We start from the raw sequence: 15,505 nt of genomic DNA on the forward strand, positions 1-15,505 counted from the left end.
GCATGCTCACAGGTTTGGCTCTGGGATTCTGAAAGCTGTGTGTGCGTTTGGGCAAATGTACCAGGTAAGTTTGGTTTTGACCTAAATCAGCTTCAATTTTTCCTGATAAATGATAAAAAAAACCACTGCCCCTCCTTTACCATATCAGCCCAGTGAAGCTCAGAGTCACTGTTAAAGGCAGCAAAACCTTGTAAATGGGGAAAGAAATTACATTTATGCAGTAATACAAGTAAAAAGACAAGGGATGAACTGTGTGTATACATACCAAGTAATGGCCTTCAAAGGGATATAAAGTAGAAATATGATGGAGAATGAAACTCTTCTATCAGTAAGCACTGAGAAAAGTGGTACAAGAAGGGAGCAGAAAGAAACGGACACTCTGGAAAGTCTTAAACAACAAACCCAACAAAATCAGAAGAAAATGGTTTAGAAGAGCCTTTAAAATGAGTTTTATTGTCAGAATTTTACAAGTAGCCTTCAGTGGCATCATACAAGAAGAACTCTGTTGCAAAACTCTAATAAATAGTCTGCCCCAAGTCCCAAAATATTTTTTGAAATAAAATAAAAACCGAACTTAAAAATAAAAGAGAATAAAAGCAAGACTTCAGGATGCTCAGAGATGTTAGCAATATTTCCCATTTACAAATAATATCAGGCATTATATAAATCTCCTTCATACAAGTCATTAAAAAACCCAAGACATTCTAAACCTTTACAAAAGCACTCCAGAAATAGTTCCAAAGAGATCCATTTCCATGACAAAACATTAGAGAAGAACTCCATGGGGATTAGCATCACAAATGAAGTTTGAGGTTGAAGTGTAGTGTGTACTTGTGTGGAGCAAGATTAAAGAGTATGAAAAAAGGATCTGAAGAGAGGTGGAAGTTTCTGTGACAAGACTATGCCTGACGATTTTAATGTGTCTATTTGGGAATGTGGTAAAGGGGAGGGAGTGGATGCTTTTGAAATTAACCCCCAAATATACCGCACTTTATGCAAGGCAATATTTATTCAGGTAGTGGCTGCATCCTCAGAAGGGAGTAGAAAAGGTTTCTCAGCACACTGCGCAGTTCAACGCCTGTGCAGACTGCGATGCTTAAAAGTCATATTCTGACACCTAAAAGGTATTTTCTGGAGAGGTAACACGTTGTGGCAAGTTAGCTGTTCCTTCAAAGAACAAGAAATTAACTTTCCTGGCATGAGGAGGCAGTTTGGGAAATCTCACGCTAGACAGTTCCACTGGGGACTGGGGATTTCAGAGCTCCAAACCTACCCCAGTACTTTGAAAAATACACTTCTCTAATTCACCTTCACATATTCCTCTGTCTACCGTAGTAAAAGATTTATAAGACCTCTCATGTAATAAAACCCAAGTTGAATAAACATTTCTCAAATCCGTTGTGATTTGAGAAGTCCAGAGGAATGGAATGGGAGGGCAAGTGCACGGAGATGGTTTATGTGGACTTTCATGGAAACAGTTCAGGGTGAAGAAATCTTAATCTCTTTACAACTTCAGCCTAAATCTTCTGCGCATACGCAAGTAACAGATTCCCCTGGAAGGGAAGGGGACTATACTTCAGCGGCACAGCAACTGTACTCAGTATTTCTCAGCCTGCCTGATAGAGTATGAACCGCAGCATGCCTTGTTTTGCTGTTTGTAAAGTTCCTTGCAGCCATTGTTTCCACGGGAAACAAAGGCTACCAGAAATGCTAATGCAATAGATGTGTGATAATATGCCTCACCCATGGCTCCCGTCTCTCACCAAATGTTATGATGCTGGTTGTACTGTACCATACACTATGGACACGCGTTCTCTGTAATGTATGGGAAGGTAGCACTAGCAATCAAGCGCAATTTGCTAAGGAGACACCTAAAACATTGCTTTACATCCCCTTGTCTGTGGCATACTTCAGAAAACAATGTAAGAGCAGTAAAATAAACATTTCTTTCTAACTTTCTAGATGTCATAATATTTGCCAAAGCTGCAAGGAAAAGCAGATTACCTGAAACAGAGAGAAAGGAGTTAATGGAAATAGAGGCATATGGAACAGCAAGCCTGATCCTGCCTCCAAATCATTTTGTACATAACAGATAAAGAGACAATGTGCAAAAAATAGACATTCACATTTTAGCAGTTAAACTTTTATTTTACCTTTTTAAAATTATTTACTTTGTTTTTTCTACAAAAGGCAGACACTGATTGTTGATCTGCAATTGTTCTGAGTGCACGCAGAGATGCAAAAAAGGGTTATTGGAGGATGAAGGACAGAGAAGTGCTCTGACTATACTTTCACATGTCATGATTAAGGTGGCATTAAAGCTTAAGTCCCAGTAATAATATTCATAACAGATAGTTTCCTTCCCCGTACACTGTTCTCAGTTCATATCAATTGTGTTGAAAACCCATTCGGTGAATTTCTTCAGTTTCTCGGTTGCATTCTGGGATTCCTCCTGTAACCTCAAGTTGTCTTCCCGCAAATGTTGCACTTCAGCCTGAAGACTGGCCTTGTCCTCTTTTTCCTTAGGCATGAAGAAAAAATACAAATCTTAGTGGAAATTTTAGGTCATGCTTCCTACCTATATAGAGAGGCAAGAATCTCTTGAGAGCATGAGTCTTGTTCTTTATAAGGATTCTATGTGCAGTAACATATGGTTTTATACCTAAGGGACATTTGTGACATTTCATTCCTCACTTTTTGCTTGATTGAGCAGGATTTCTCTATATTAAATTCTAATACAGAAGCTGGGTTCCCAAGTGGTGAAATAAAATTTGATATGCCCTCTTCTGTATGTACCAAATGTATGTGTAACTGCTGATGGTTAACCAAACAAGGGATAGGAAATATTCCTGCAAATACTTCCCCAGCTAAAAGACTTTTTATCTGACCACAGCAGATCCTTCTTGGATCAAACAGGCAGTAACACAATACAGGAAGTTTCCACAGTAGAAATTATATGTTTAGATGCTACTCTCACTTTTCAACATCAGCAGAATATACTTACACAGATAACTTCAAGCCTTTTGCAGTGTCACCTGAATTAGGAGCAGAGGTACTCTGAATCACCCTCCTAATTTAAGCAGCGGAATCAGATGCATACAAATTTAGACGCTCCACCCTAGCCTTGCAATAATCAGAAGCATGGCCTGAGAAAAGTAGTAAAGAAATGTCTTTTTTTCATACCAGGGTGATATTGTCACAGGCTCAGGCATGGCAAAGCAGGATTACACAGTTATTAGCATCACCTATCAGCACAGATTTTCTGTAGAAGAAATGTTTACCTTCCTTAAATCCTCTTGCAGCATCTTCAGCAAACCTTCCAGTTGGTCCACTTTAGAGGCAAGAGTTGGAGGAGATTCTTTACTGTTGAAAGCAGGAAACAAGAACAGGAGTTGATAATGATTTGCTCTCTTCACATAGGGCAGCTAACCACCTTAACTGTACCAAGCAGCTTTATGTACTCAGGTATGCGAAGAATTCACAAAATGAACAAAAAGAACCTAACGAAGACTACATGGAACACAGGCAGCACATTAATCAACAGAACAAATTTAACTCAGAATTAATTGGGGCCATCCCATCACTTCACTTCTCTCTACTTCTGCTCATTATATGTGCCTTGAATTACCATTGTTTTGGACACGTTCAGGAACATCTCAGACAAGAAAGACCCTGCATAAGGGTTCAACTGTACTTAAAATTCTTCTGTTTTCACTTCCCACCACCATCTTCATGAGAACTTGTGAAGAGTTCTGTGAAGCCTGGAGATGGCTTCCAAATATATTCCTACTCTTTTCCTCTCTTTCCTCCAAATATACAGCTGAGGAAGTCTGTATACTTGGTGTATTTACTTACCCTGTATAAGGCTTTATCTGCGCAGTAAGCTGGTCTTCAGCCTGATCACTACTGGAGGCAGCGCTCACAGGTCTGTGATTTTCATCAGCAGCAGCAAAGAATGAAGCTCGCTGAACTGAGAAGCCGAACATACAGAGAAAAACAATGGCAGCAGTCATGATTATCTGTTCATGCACAGCGCAACAGCTACGCTGCAGGATCTCAAAGCAATCTAAGAAGTCTGTCTCGAGCAAGATAAGGTGATGATATGACATACCAATATCCACTTGACAGAAGCAAACTGGCATTGCAAGTGTTTGCACCAGGTTCTCCACTGTATGGGATTCAACAAGCAAGTAGAGCTCTGGCACAGCACTGCATGCTCGCACACATCATGCATTACCCTCAGGCTAAGCAGCAATCCGGCAGGGAGATGCTAGAGAGTGCAAAGCAAAGATACCCCGGCAGCGCTTGCAGTGTCCACCCAAGGCCAGTTCCGAGAGAGGCAAAAAGCCAAGCTGGAAGAACAAGAGCTGTGCAGAACTTCCTGGGCACAACTGCATGACACTACTCAATAACTCAGTAACTGTATTTAGCTTCCTTCACTCCATAAAGGATCCCTTTATCTTGAGGAAAGAAAAGCTCACTGTGCACAATTTACATGTGGAAAGTAAAATGACCAATGTAATTTTTCAGTACCCAAGATTTTTTCCTTATGCCTTAGAAAATGTTTTCAGATTGAAATGTGAAACCTCTTTGCTGCCTTGTGTCTATACTTTTTGTCCTGTAACTGCTTAGACGTTTTAACACATCTCTAAATTACTATCACATGTGTTGTGACTGTAAATTACCAACTGCCCCTACCTCTGGATTTTCCTAGCACAAACAGTAACATAAACACGTTTTAGTTTAATAAACTCCCTCAGCAGCTGCTGGTCTCTCCCTGGAAACAGAACAGTATCATCTTTTTCTGCTTGGTAAATTTTCTGTGCTTTCAACAAGGCTAAAATTAACATGCCTTGGTATTTGATGGAATTTTTCCTGCTCCTCTCTTTTTTTCCTTTGAATGAAAATACTGAAAGTTGGTGTAGCTTGGGGGATCCAGGCAACTTTTCTTTCAGCTGGTTGCAGATATCGCTATTTTAAACTTAGGGGGCCTGTGCTGAAGACACCAACCAACGATGTAGAATAGAGGTGTCCAGGATCACAAACCAGTATTTAAACTGCTTGGTTCTTGTCAATCCCTATTGGCACCTGGCAGAGACTAGAGACTGGGATTACATTGCCATCCGACAGCTGTTCCCTCTCCAAGTCAAATCTGAATACATTTTTGCAGTGGTGAGATGAAGGTGCCAGCCCGGCACATTACCCCAGCTTTTCATCATCTGAACTGTCATTTTGTTACCTTCACCACACTGACTCAGTTCACACTTCTAAACAGAAACCCAAGTGAGTTTGGGGCCTGCAAAAGTGAGGGATTCAGGTTAATGAGGACAGTCCAATAAATCTAACCAAAACCCAGGGATCTTTTAAACAGAAATTGTGGACCACAGTGAAACGCATTAAAACCTGGATTTCATCCCTACATGGTGGTGAAAAAAACATCACTACAAATTTATCTCCTCTTGAGGAATAAGGCTTACTTTGAATACTCTTTCCCAAGACTGCACAGCAGAAATATGAGCCATGCTGATCCTACAACTCCTATGGCAATAGAGCAGAGCACACATGTACATCTTGAACACCAGCTTAGACATGCACTGTCTTAATGATGTATACAGCTACTACCAGAGAACAGCCAAGAAAGCAAGTTACTTCACAGCCTTATCCAACCACGCAGAATAATGTCTAAAAGATCCAGGATCAGCGAAAACGCTTTCATGAAGGTGGGACAGCATTTATGCAGAGATTAGGAAAAGGCACTTTTGTTTAATGCACCTAGAAGACTTTTCCATCAGATTACAGTAACTGTAACGTAAACTCCCTTTGGGCTGAAGTGTATTTAATTTTAAATTCAAATACATCTAGGCAGCTTACAGTTCTCTTCAGTTTACTAAGTGTCAAGGAAATGGAAAGTGCCATAGGATGAAACGACACTTATGTGCAAGTCTATGTATTCAGAGAATGCAAAGGAAGAATGGCAATGCAAAAGTATGTACCAACAAGGCATATTTCCCAAATTACCTTGGCAGCGCACTTCAGCTGCACTACAGAAACTTCTTGCTAGTGCAGTAAGCAAGCAATTAGTGTGCTCATATGCTTTTCCCCCCTATTTTTTACTTTTGCACTTTAGTGCCAGATGTCCTTCCACCCTAGCTGTGATGTCTGCAACTGCTCTGCATGAACTGAAAAGTAGCCAGTTTCACAGAGATTTGGCAAAACTGTAGCACAGAGGGATTCCAGTATGAAGAAATGGTATCCGAGTATTACGTACAAAGTTTTTATGCTGTTGAGACTTGAGTTGCTATATTAAATGAGCTTAAGCTTCAGACTAAGTAGAAACAGTAACAACAAAAGCAAAAGTCAGTATTAAAAAAAAAAAAACCAAAACAATCCCCCCACTTCTTAATTAAGCATGCACAAAGACCAGCTTTCTCAGTATTACATTTTGAAAACTTACCTTCAAAGGCTTTGGCAGCATCTACCAAGTTTGACCAGTCCAGATCAGAGGCAGAATCAGGCAATGGCATAAGACCAGGGTCTGGCATGGGCTGCCGTCTTTGCTCCTGGATATCTGTGAGGGAGCTGTCTGAGGCAGAAAACTCTCCTAGAGTAATGCAGAACAAATTAAAAACTCCATTAAAAAAAACAAAACCAGCCGACTGAAATTCCTTTCTTAATACTAATGCACCCCTATTTTTAATTTTCCTGGGACAGCACTTGTGGAACCAGAACTCAGTAGAATATTTGATCAACTGTAGTTGACCAGATACGGCATGTTAGAAGCCAGTTTGCTGAGACAGTGCTTCTCATCAGGACATTCAGCTGCTGTCTAACCTGCCTGAGTCTTTGCAGCTTAGCACTTCAAAAACCAATCTCTGCCTTCCCCCAGCACTGGGACAGGGGGCAGTACTCTTCTACCCAACGATTCCTGCCTCTGCACAAGCTGAAGATACTTTGGAGGGCTCTGCAGCTTCTATGCTCCCTGGCACCTATTTGTTCCTGTAAAAATAGAAAATTATAGGGTTTTTTCCCTCCACTCTTTACAATCTCATAAACCAATGGGAGCAGACCTAGGCCTACCAACATGAATCAGAACAAGAAAACCCTTAAAATGACTTCTAAAGCATTGCACATCTCTGCAGTTTAGTGAAACCTCTCGATCTTTACTGAAAAATACTACCCACACCCACCCCTAAGTTGGTACGTGGTCCGCTACGGAAAAAAACATTGACAAGCTTGAAAGAGGATAAAAAGGCCCTGTAATTTTTGTGCAAACTGGTGCCTAGCAAAGTGAAACACTTGAATTATTGCCATGAATTAAGGAAAGACCAAAATGTGAACCAACAATGATCTACTTTATTTCAGTTTACTGGCTGGACAATCAAAAAACGTGCAATGCCTTGTCAGTCAGCACATGTGTAAGAAACAGCTTGCTTCCTCATGCCCTCTGTCAGGGTGTAAAGGAAGTTTTGAAAACTTTGTAGGTGATATTAGAACACCAGAGATGTAGGATGAGAAGACGGACTGGGCACCTGGGAGGAAGCTGCAGAAAAGAAAGGTATCCATTTGGACTAGAGAGAACAGACAGACAGTGTGGTGGGCAGGACACAAGCCCATTGGAAGATAAATGCCACTAACTGTGTTGCTTATTTTTGCCCCCACCCCCCAAATAAAAAAAAAAAAAATACAATAAAAAATATAACTTCAATAAATAATATAAATTTCTAATAACTTTAGCTACATAATATTGCTGCCTGGGAAACAATGACCAGAAATGCTACACTGCATTCACTACTTTGCTCAAACATCTTGAATTTTTTTTTTTCTGTCTCTATGCGTGTTTACTTTTTATAAATGTAAGTTCAGCTCAATATTAGCACTGAGGATTCTTGTATTATCTCCCCAAAAGATGGCAGTTATTTGCGAAGTTCTTAACATGAAAATATTTAGTTAGTGAAAAGATACAGAGAATTATAGGAAAAAACTAACCATTTGAAAAACTACCTGTTTTAAAAGTGTGAGATGGATTGTTAATTAAGACAGATGAGTAAATAGGAATATTTTTAGCTCATTGGTTTCCCTCTTCAAAACAAATGAAGGTGCTCTGGAATGGCTGTTCTTTGTTATTAAGATCTTTGAATTAAAAGAATTTTGAATAACAGCAAGCCAACAAATACTCGCGATATTAAATATCCAGCTCTACTTAATCCTTCTCTCAGCAAAGGCAAGCGTGTCGGGGGAACAATTCGTGTGTCGCTCAAATAGCTGGTTCCTTAATCATGCAGGCCCTACATTTTGTAGGCAATGGAAAATCATGTTTTGTTGACAAATGTAGAAAGCTTATGTGCTAGGCATAATCGGTTTGGTGTGGAAAAGAATGTGACAGTGAAAGAAGATTTTGTGGTTTTCTTTCTGGAAAATACAGGCATCTAAACTAAAAGAGACCAAGTGCTGCTTTCCACTTCTACTCAGATGGCATCATTAATCTTCTGATCCCAAGCCCTCAGAAGCCAAATCCACCAGCCAGTTACAAGGGTAACCAAGTCTGCAACGTTATTTTAGTGCATATAAAAAACAGAAGTGAAGAGAGCTCAGTTTCCCGACTCTTATGCAAGAAACATGTTATACAGAAACAACAGCTCATGAAAATGTCAGGTTCAACACTGAAAACTGATGCCTGGTAATCACAGACAGATGAAAAGAATTTAAAATAGATTTCTTCAGCAGCCTTCACTGTCAAATGTATCTTGCGTATCTAAATACAGACCGTGCTTAGGGCCCACTACAGTGAGTTGGATCTATTGATAGCTTTGTGTTTTCCCCTTGAAACATACTAAAACATGAATAAATCAGAGCAGATATGTACTTCTTCAGAAAACATTGCAGAATCCTACACTGTGAGATCTGGCTCTATTTCTGGAAAACACATTTAGTACACATTTAGTTATGAGGTACAGTGGGAACCTGTGAAAATTCCCTTTCTCACCAACTGAGACATTCACATGCAGCAACACACAACCTATCAGACAATCCTACTGAGACTTTTCAGTTAACTAATGGGGGAAAGCTGAGTGCCTTCTTGACAGCAGTTTACCAAGTAACTTTTTCTTGCTAGCTGTTGATGTGTGACTAAAATAAGTAACTCAAGTCCTGTAAAATGACTAGAGTAAGGGAGTGAATTTAAAAACAGTTGGTGCAATAAAAGCTGTATCTGGTGTAGTTGTACGTCCTAATGTCCACTAGTATTTATCCACTTTTATATAATTATTTTTCTAATAGTATTTTGTTCCCATAATGCCACACTAAAGGAAGTGACACCTGAAGTTGTCACTGGTGGATAACCAGGCATACGTTATTTGCCCATTGGTCCAACTGGTCCAGATGACTCCTGGAAGAAACAGTGAAAAGTTACAGCCAATGAGGCAAATTTTTGTGCTCCCTCCACAAGGTAACTGCAAGACCAGTCATGTGGTCATATATCCACTAAAGTAAGGGGAAAGGGGGGGGGGGGGGGTGAAGTCCCATTTTATTTTATCTTTTCAAGCATATGACTTGACTGTCCTCATTTCAGCAAAATCAAGATGGAAGTACAAATTGCTGCAACAAACATTTTCCCTTCATGCGATTCACAAAGGAAGAATTCCTTTGAAGGTAGAAAAATGGTAAATACACTTACCATGTAGTGATTTCATTCCCAAAGTATATGATGGTCTCCGTAATGGCAGCGACTTTGGGAGAGAAGGGTATGTGCTGGTGAACAGGACATCATTTGGCATGGCTTGGTCCAAGAGTGAGGCCCGTGAGGTGAAGAAGTGGTCCCTTTGACCACTGTAAATACTCTCATCTGACAAAGTCCTTTGCAAGGCACGCCTTGTGGTAGGAGTGCTGGGAAAGGGAGACTGACAGGACAGAGTGTGTGACTATACATTCATAAAAACAAATAAAAAGAAATGAGAAAAAAAAAATCAATAAAGAAACTTTGAAATCTATGTTGAAATTGCTTTTAAAACTTTTTGGTTTTTTGCATAAGAAAGCAAGTATTAACATAGTGTTTTTTTCAGAGTGGACAGGAAAAAAGAAATAAAGGAATCTACTTTGAAGGAGATTATAACTAGATAAACATATACAGGTCTTTTTTAGCTTATCTCACATTCTACTTTTTAAATACCCTTCAAAATTCTCCGGAAGTGGAAATCTCAGGCAGCCCTCACAGATTCTAGAGCTGACATTTACAGAAACAGACTGAATGCTGCATAAACCAGAGCTGTCCCTCATGCCTGGGGGAGGCTGCCTTCCTGCAGGCAGAGCACCAGCAAATGCCAACTAATTAAAAGCCTCATACTACTGAACAACTAGGAATGTCCACCACCACTTTGATTCTTCAGAAGGATTTGAATCAAAATTAAGTAAATAGTCCCATGAGTAAGAGAACTTGTGTCTTACCCCCACCATCATCCCAGCTTCCTCTGTGCTCCACATAGGAGAAAGGAATGCTGTGGTTAGCCTGGAGTTACGTACTCTCTGGCCAGTGCTATCAAAGAACGTATAACCGTCCCCATCAGCAGAGACACTGATTTTCACAAAACCTGTAGCAACATAACTATCTCTAAGACATAACATTTCTTTACAGTTTGGTTGAAATTTGGTCTAAAGGCTTTCATGGAGAAATGGCGAACAGAAAGGAAGACCTCACCACCCTCATTTGCTCTGGAAGCAAGTTTAAACAAAAAAGGAGATAATACAATTTCCAGAAAGAGTGATTAAATGTTATAAAGTTGCTGATTTGCACATAAAAATAGTTCTCTCTTCTCAGAGAGAGGTAAACAGACGGTACTCTATTCCTGTGATCAAAATCCCACACTACAAGGTGGGAGAAGAGCGTGGAAGAAGGTCTATTGGTACTGTACAGTTGAAGACAATCTGATTTTTTTTTTTGCAAATATGTTAAAAAATTTAATATTAAAAGACTGCTGAATGCTTTGGTTCTGTCATTAAGGATCTGAAACAATTAAGATTACTTCCAAAAACCTGCTATGATCAAAAGACAAGGAAGGAAAGTGAAGCCATGTCCCATGCCAACTTTCTATTACGTCAAATCCTCCCTTCTGTGTTGCCTCTCTCGGGACATGCCCATCACAGTTTGAACGTTGCACATACAGTTAACACTACAGAAACGACAACTTCTGGTACACAGTTGCCACTATGTCACTATTGAGGATCAAGCTGTTTTTTTTTTTCCTGAAATCTAAAAGCGCAGTCAGCGGGTTCATATTATGATCCAGTGAAATCTACCAGTACTTGTCCTGAAGCAGCAAAGGAAAAGAAAGAGCTGCTGAGTCAAGCAGCATTTACTGGAGGGCGGTATAGTTCACTTAGTGTTAACGAATCAGGAGCTGGAACCACCAGTTAATATCAGACATTGAGATTAAAAAGTTGCACAGATATGAAGATCTGATGGAGTTGGAACTGTCTTCTGTTGGAATTGTCTTCTGGTAATAGAGTAGCGGGAAAAGAAAAAGAAGGGTGACTTGTCTGAGAAGATATAATGCATAAGTAGTAGGTAAGGAGATGAGGAAGGCTGGGAAGATAATAAAAAGACGCACAAGACAAAAATCACAGCTTAGAACAAATTCTACTAGCAAACAAAGCCTTTGGCAGCCAACAGACAGGAAGGATGATGATTTTTGGTCTTTGTACAGTGAAGTAATGAAGGGCATTATCATTCTTTTCTTTTTTTTAAACTGTCAAAAAAATGTATGCCATAAAAGCAACCTTTTTGTAAGATGAAATATAAATCATGCTGTGGGCAGAAATTACAGTTACTTTTAAAATGGAAAAGATTTAATTTATTGGTGTGCTAGAATGTTATTAACTTGCCGAAATTTATCAAAAGCATAACCTGAGTTAACATATTTGTTATAGTCACCAGGAAATAAAGATTAGGGTCAGAATTGATTCACTAACCCCCAAAGCAGAAAAACAAACAACATGGGAATATATACACTTTTCATGGTCTTCAGGTCACCTCTAAACAGAATGGAATTTCTTGGAATGAGAACAATGCCCTTGCAACCAACAGGACATGCTCACATTGCCCACCTCCCCCTCCCCTTAGAACTACCACAAACCTAAAAAAAAGATATCTTGCCAATTGGCAAGGGTTTTTTTCCCTCTGGCCTCAAAGGTAACATCTGAAATAATCTGTGTAAGGAACCTAGCACTTGCAAGTTTTAACAAGCCACTTTGGGTTTTTGTAAGCAAAGAAAGAAGTTGCAGCTCTCTTCTGCATGGTTGCTGGGGAAACCATTTGGGCACTAGGTGCTGAGCCTGAGCTGTCAAGCATTGACTGTAGGTGGAGACTGCAGAAATCATGAAGTTTTCTTCAAAATGATGGGGTTTTAAAATTAATATATGCACTTTTGTGTTATTATACACATTTTGAAACACATCAGGAAATGTTTCTAACTATATATTCTGTATAAATATTTGCCTAAGTTTAACGAGCATTCTTGGTCCTTGTGTTGTAACAGGATCAGAGGGGCATAAAAGAGTGCTTTTTGCAAGGCATTTCAATACTGTCAACAAGTACACTGTCTAGTGATGCAATCAGAGAAGAACAATTCGAATGCAAAACACAACACTACAGGATTTTCCATGAGCCAGCAGTCCTAAATGTTCTTTGCAAGTTGGCATACTAGTCTCCTTAAATTTGCACACAAAACTTTAATAATATTTCAGTGACTGTAATAATCAAACTGTTCTCTAAACGTATTTCGCTAGTAGGTAAGTCTGTGACAAACGGATGACCTTCTGTCCATGATAAAAATTCAGGGAATGCCTTGCGTTCTATTTTCCTGGTATGGGTGAGAACAGAAAAGATCCTATCTGAGAAACTCTTCGAGTCCAATGCAAAGTCCAACTGAGTAAGCTCTGTATGAATGAACGTTTCAGCTTTGACTGCTTTGAAAGCACTCAGCATTTTCTACACAGAAATCTGAGCTTCGTAGCCTTCATCCTTTTCCAAATTGTGAAGCATTTGCTGTATTAGTTGATATGCCTAGGCAGCAATGAACTCAATCATCACATTCTTATAAAGCATGGCTTCACACATTTCTATTTTGTAACAACAGAACTATGACTTGGATCAGAAGAGGACCTGTGCATCACTCTTCAGGTATTCTCAGATTTCACTTAACTCTGAGAAAAGACAACCAGATGACAGACCCTCTCTTAAACATACCTTAAAATTCTTCTGGGATTCAGGTGTTGGGCTATCAAGATCTATCAGTTTCTTCAGATCTTCTTCAACAGTGGACTTGGATGCTCGTTTGGGTGATGCTCGTAGATCTCTTGCTGAAGCACGCAGCCGAGGGTGGGCCATTTCATTGCCATCACTCTGGTGACGTCTTAAATGAAATGGAACAGACACATTCAGGTCTCAAAGCCCTGGGGCAGGAGGCATGAATGAAACAAGAATTATAGCACCCTCAAGATTTTCAAAGAAAAAACCTAGGTAGGGGGCATGGAGGAGGGAAGGAGTTTCGCTAATACAGCAGTGCCTCATCTTAATGAATACCTGTTGAAGCAACAAACTTGTTCAAAAACATCACCCAGCAATACACTTAAAGGTTATCATAATACATTTTCCCAATAAGGGAGTGAATCTATTAAAATAATGTGTATTATGTACAAACCCAAAAAACATAAGGGTCTTCGATGAGCCCAAAAGCAGCAAATCCCTAAGTTTCTTTAATCTTTTAACTGGCTTTTTATAACACAGTTACCACAAAGTTTCACTGTCTCCTTTTGACAGCCAGTTATTGGAATCATCTAGGGATACTGTGCGTGACCCCATAAAAGTCAAGAAGGGTTGAATAAGTTACTTTGCAATGGGCTTTCTGAACCACTTGCTTTCCAAGTCATACTAGACTTAGAGGAACAATATTTTCACTAGTAAGTTGTTTCTCAATTTCTCTTCCCAAAGAGACTGTTGCATATTGTAATGCAGAGAGATCCTGGCTTGCTTTAATCAAGTTAGACTGGATACTGGCAACAATCTTAACAAGGCAACATGGAGTGCCACAGAGCTAATGCATAGCACGCACAGTGCTACTACATGGATGAGAGGCTTAAGGAAAACTCAGGCTCTATGTTAAGAGGATTTTTAATATTTGCTCAAATAGCATTTTGAGTCACCTTGAAGAAGTCCCAAGGAAAGATAAGCTTTAATAGGACTGAAATCCATACCGCTCACTAGAAATGATGAAAAAAATCTTTTACAAGTTAACAGGGAATGAGATTAGCTAACTATCAAATATTTAAGCCTAACTGCAGAACTCTAGATTAGAGATTAAGTTCTACAGAAGACTACGCATTCTATTAAATAGTCTTGAGCTCTTCTATACAGAGAAGTGTCACAGATCTCAATGCTTCTTTACAATTAAAGCAAATAACCAACAACAGAACCAAAAAACAGTCTTACTTTCTTGAATCCATAAACCCCACTGAGTTTATTGTCCCTTCTGGCTTTTTCCATCCGATCAGATACTTGCTAGTAGCACCCTGGCGAGGGTAGAAAGTCCTAGGACCAGATGAGGAGGAAGAGGAGGAGAAAGAAGGTGCGAGCTGGGGAGAAGTAGCAGAATGAAGCTCTTCTTTAGGTGAGCTTCTGGCACTGGTGAAAACCACCGGGCTGGCAGAGTGTCGTGAGCTCATGGTACTAGGACAAAAAAACATAATAAGGACAAAATTTGCCTCAAATGTGTATATATGCATTTTAACTATTTTTTAAAGCAGAACCCCAGGCACAAGATGTTACTCTTATCAATAGTCAGTAAAGTAGCAAAACCAGTAGGCTGTTCTTAAGGGCCTCCCACTGACATTTCATTAAAACCCATCTCACATAGTAATGAAAAATTTTGTAAGCAACTTTTAAGGATGCAATATACCACTGTCCCCTAATTCCCCTTCATGAATGGGAAATGTAGGGTTCATGGTCATTAGGCAGCTTAAAAGTAACACAAGAGATTGTAGCTGAATTAGCAAAAAAAAACCCCAACCCAAGTCCAATTTCTAGCTGGAATTCCTGGCTGTGGAAGAAAAAAATATTTTGAAGGAACTTAAGCAACAGGAAACATCTCTTTGAGACCCCAGAACAAACCCATACATCTTTCAAAAGAGGGCTTCCTGGATTTTGCCTCAAAAGAAGTGACCATTTGCAAAAAAAGACTCTTAAATTGAGAAGTCTAAGCAGGTCTCCAGCATACCTCACAATTTGTCTAGACAGAAAAAGAGTTGAGATGACCAACTGCAGGTTATTGTTGGAAGATGGAGGCAGGCTTTAGATGGGAGCTACTCTTTAGTTAGGCTGATATTCAAATCTGATGCAACTCGCGTAGTATCAGGAGCACTAGGGCTTAAGACAATATTTACTATAACAACCTTAAAAGGTCAGGCATTTCAAAGTACAGCTACAGGAAAACTTTGTCTACAGCCTTAGTACCGAAAT

At 39.6% G+C, this 15,505-nt stretch overlaps 1 protein-coding gene across 1 annotated transcript in view; it reads right to left on the reverse strand.

The window, feature by feature from the left end:
• Window positions 1–2,016: 2,016 nt before the first annotated feature.
• Window positions 2,017–15,505, reverse strand: part of SIPA1L1 (signal induced proliferation associated 1 like 1) — a gene marked incomplete at its 5' end in the record, with an annotated part of 75,671 nt that continues 62,182 nt past the window's right edge. Inside the window, 7 exons of the mRNA XM_082484979.1 lie at window positions 2,017–2,521; window positions 3,282–3,363; window positions 3,856–3,970; window positions 6,455–6,601; window positions 9,674–9,896; window positions 13,238–13,403; window positions 14,480–14,716. Of these exons, the coding sequence (XP_082341105.1) occupies window positions 2,378–2,521; window positions 3,282–3,363; window positions 3,856–3,970; window positions 6,455–6,601; window positions 9,674–9,896; window positions 13,238–13,403; window positions 14,480–14,716 (1,114 nt within the window). The 3' untranslated portion in view covers window positions 2,017–2,377. The remainder of the gene's footprint in view (window positions 2,522–3,281; window positions 3,364–3,855; window positions 3,971–6,454; window positions 6,602–9,673; window positions 9,897–13,237; window positions 13,404–14,479; window positions 14,717–15,505) is intronic.

The sequence above is a fragment of the Vanellus vanellus genome, assembly GCF_965231255.1.
Source record: "Vanellus vanellus genome assembly, chromosome: 6".
In the NCBI taxonomy this organism is placed as follows: domain Eukaryota; kingdom Metazoa; phylum Chordata; class Aves; order Charadriiformes; family Charadriidae; genus Vanellus; species Vanellus vanellus.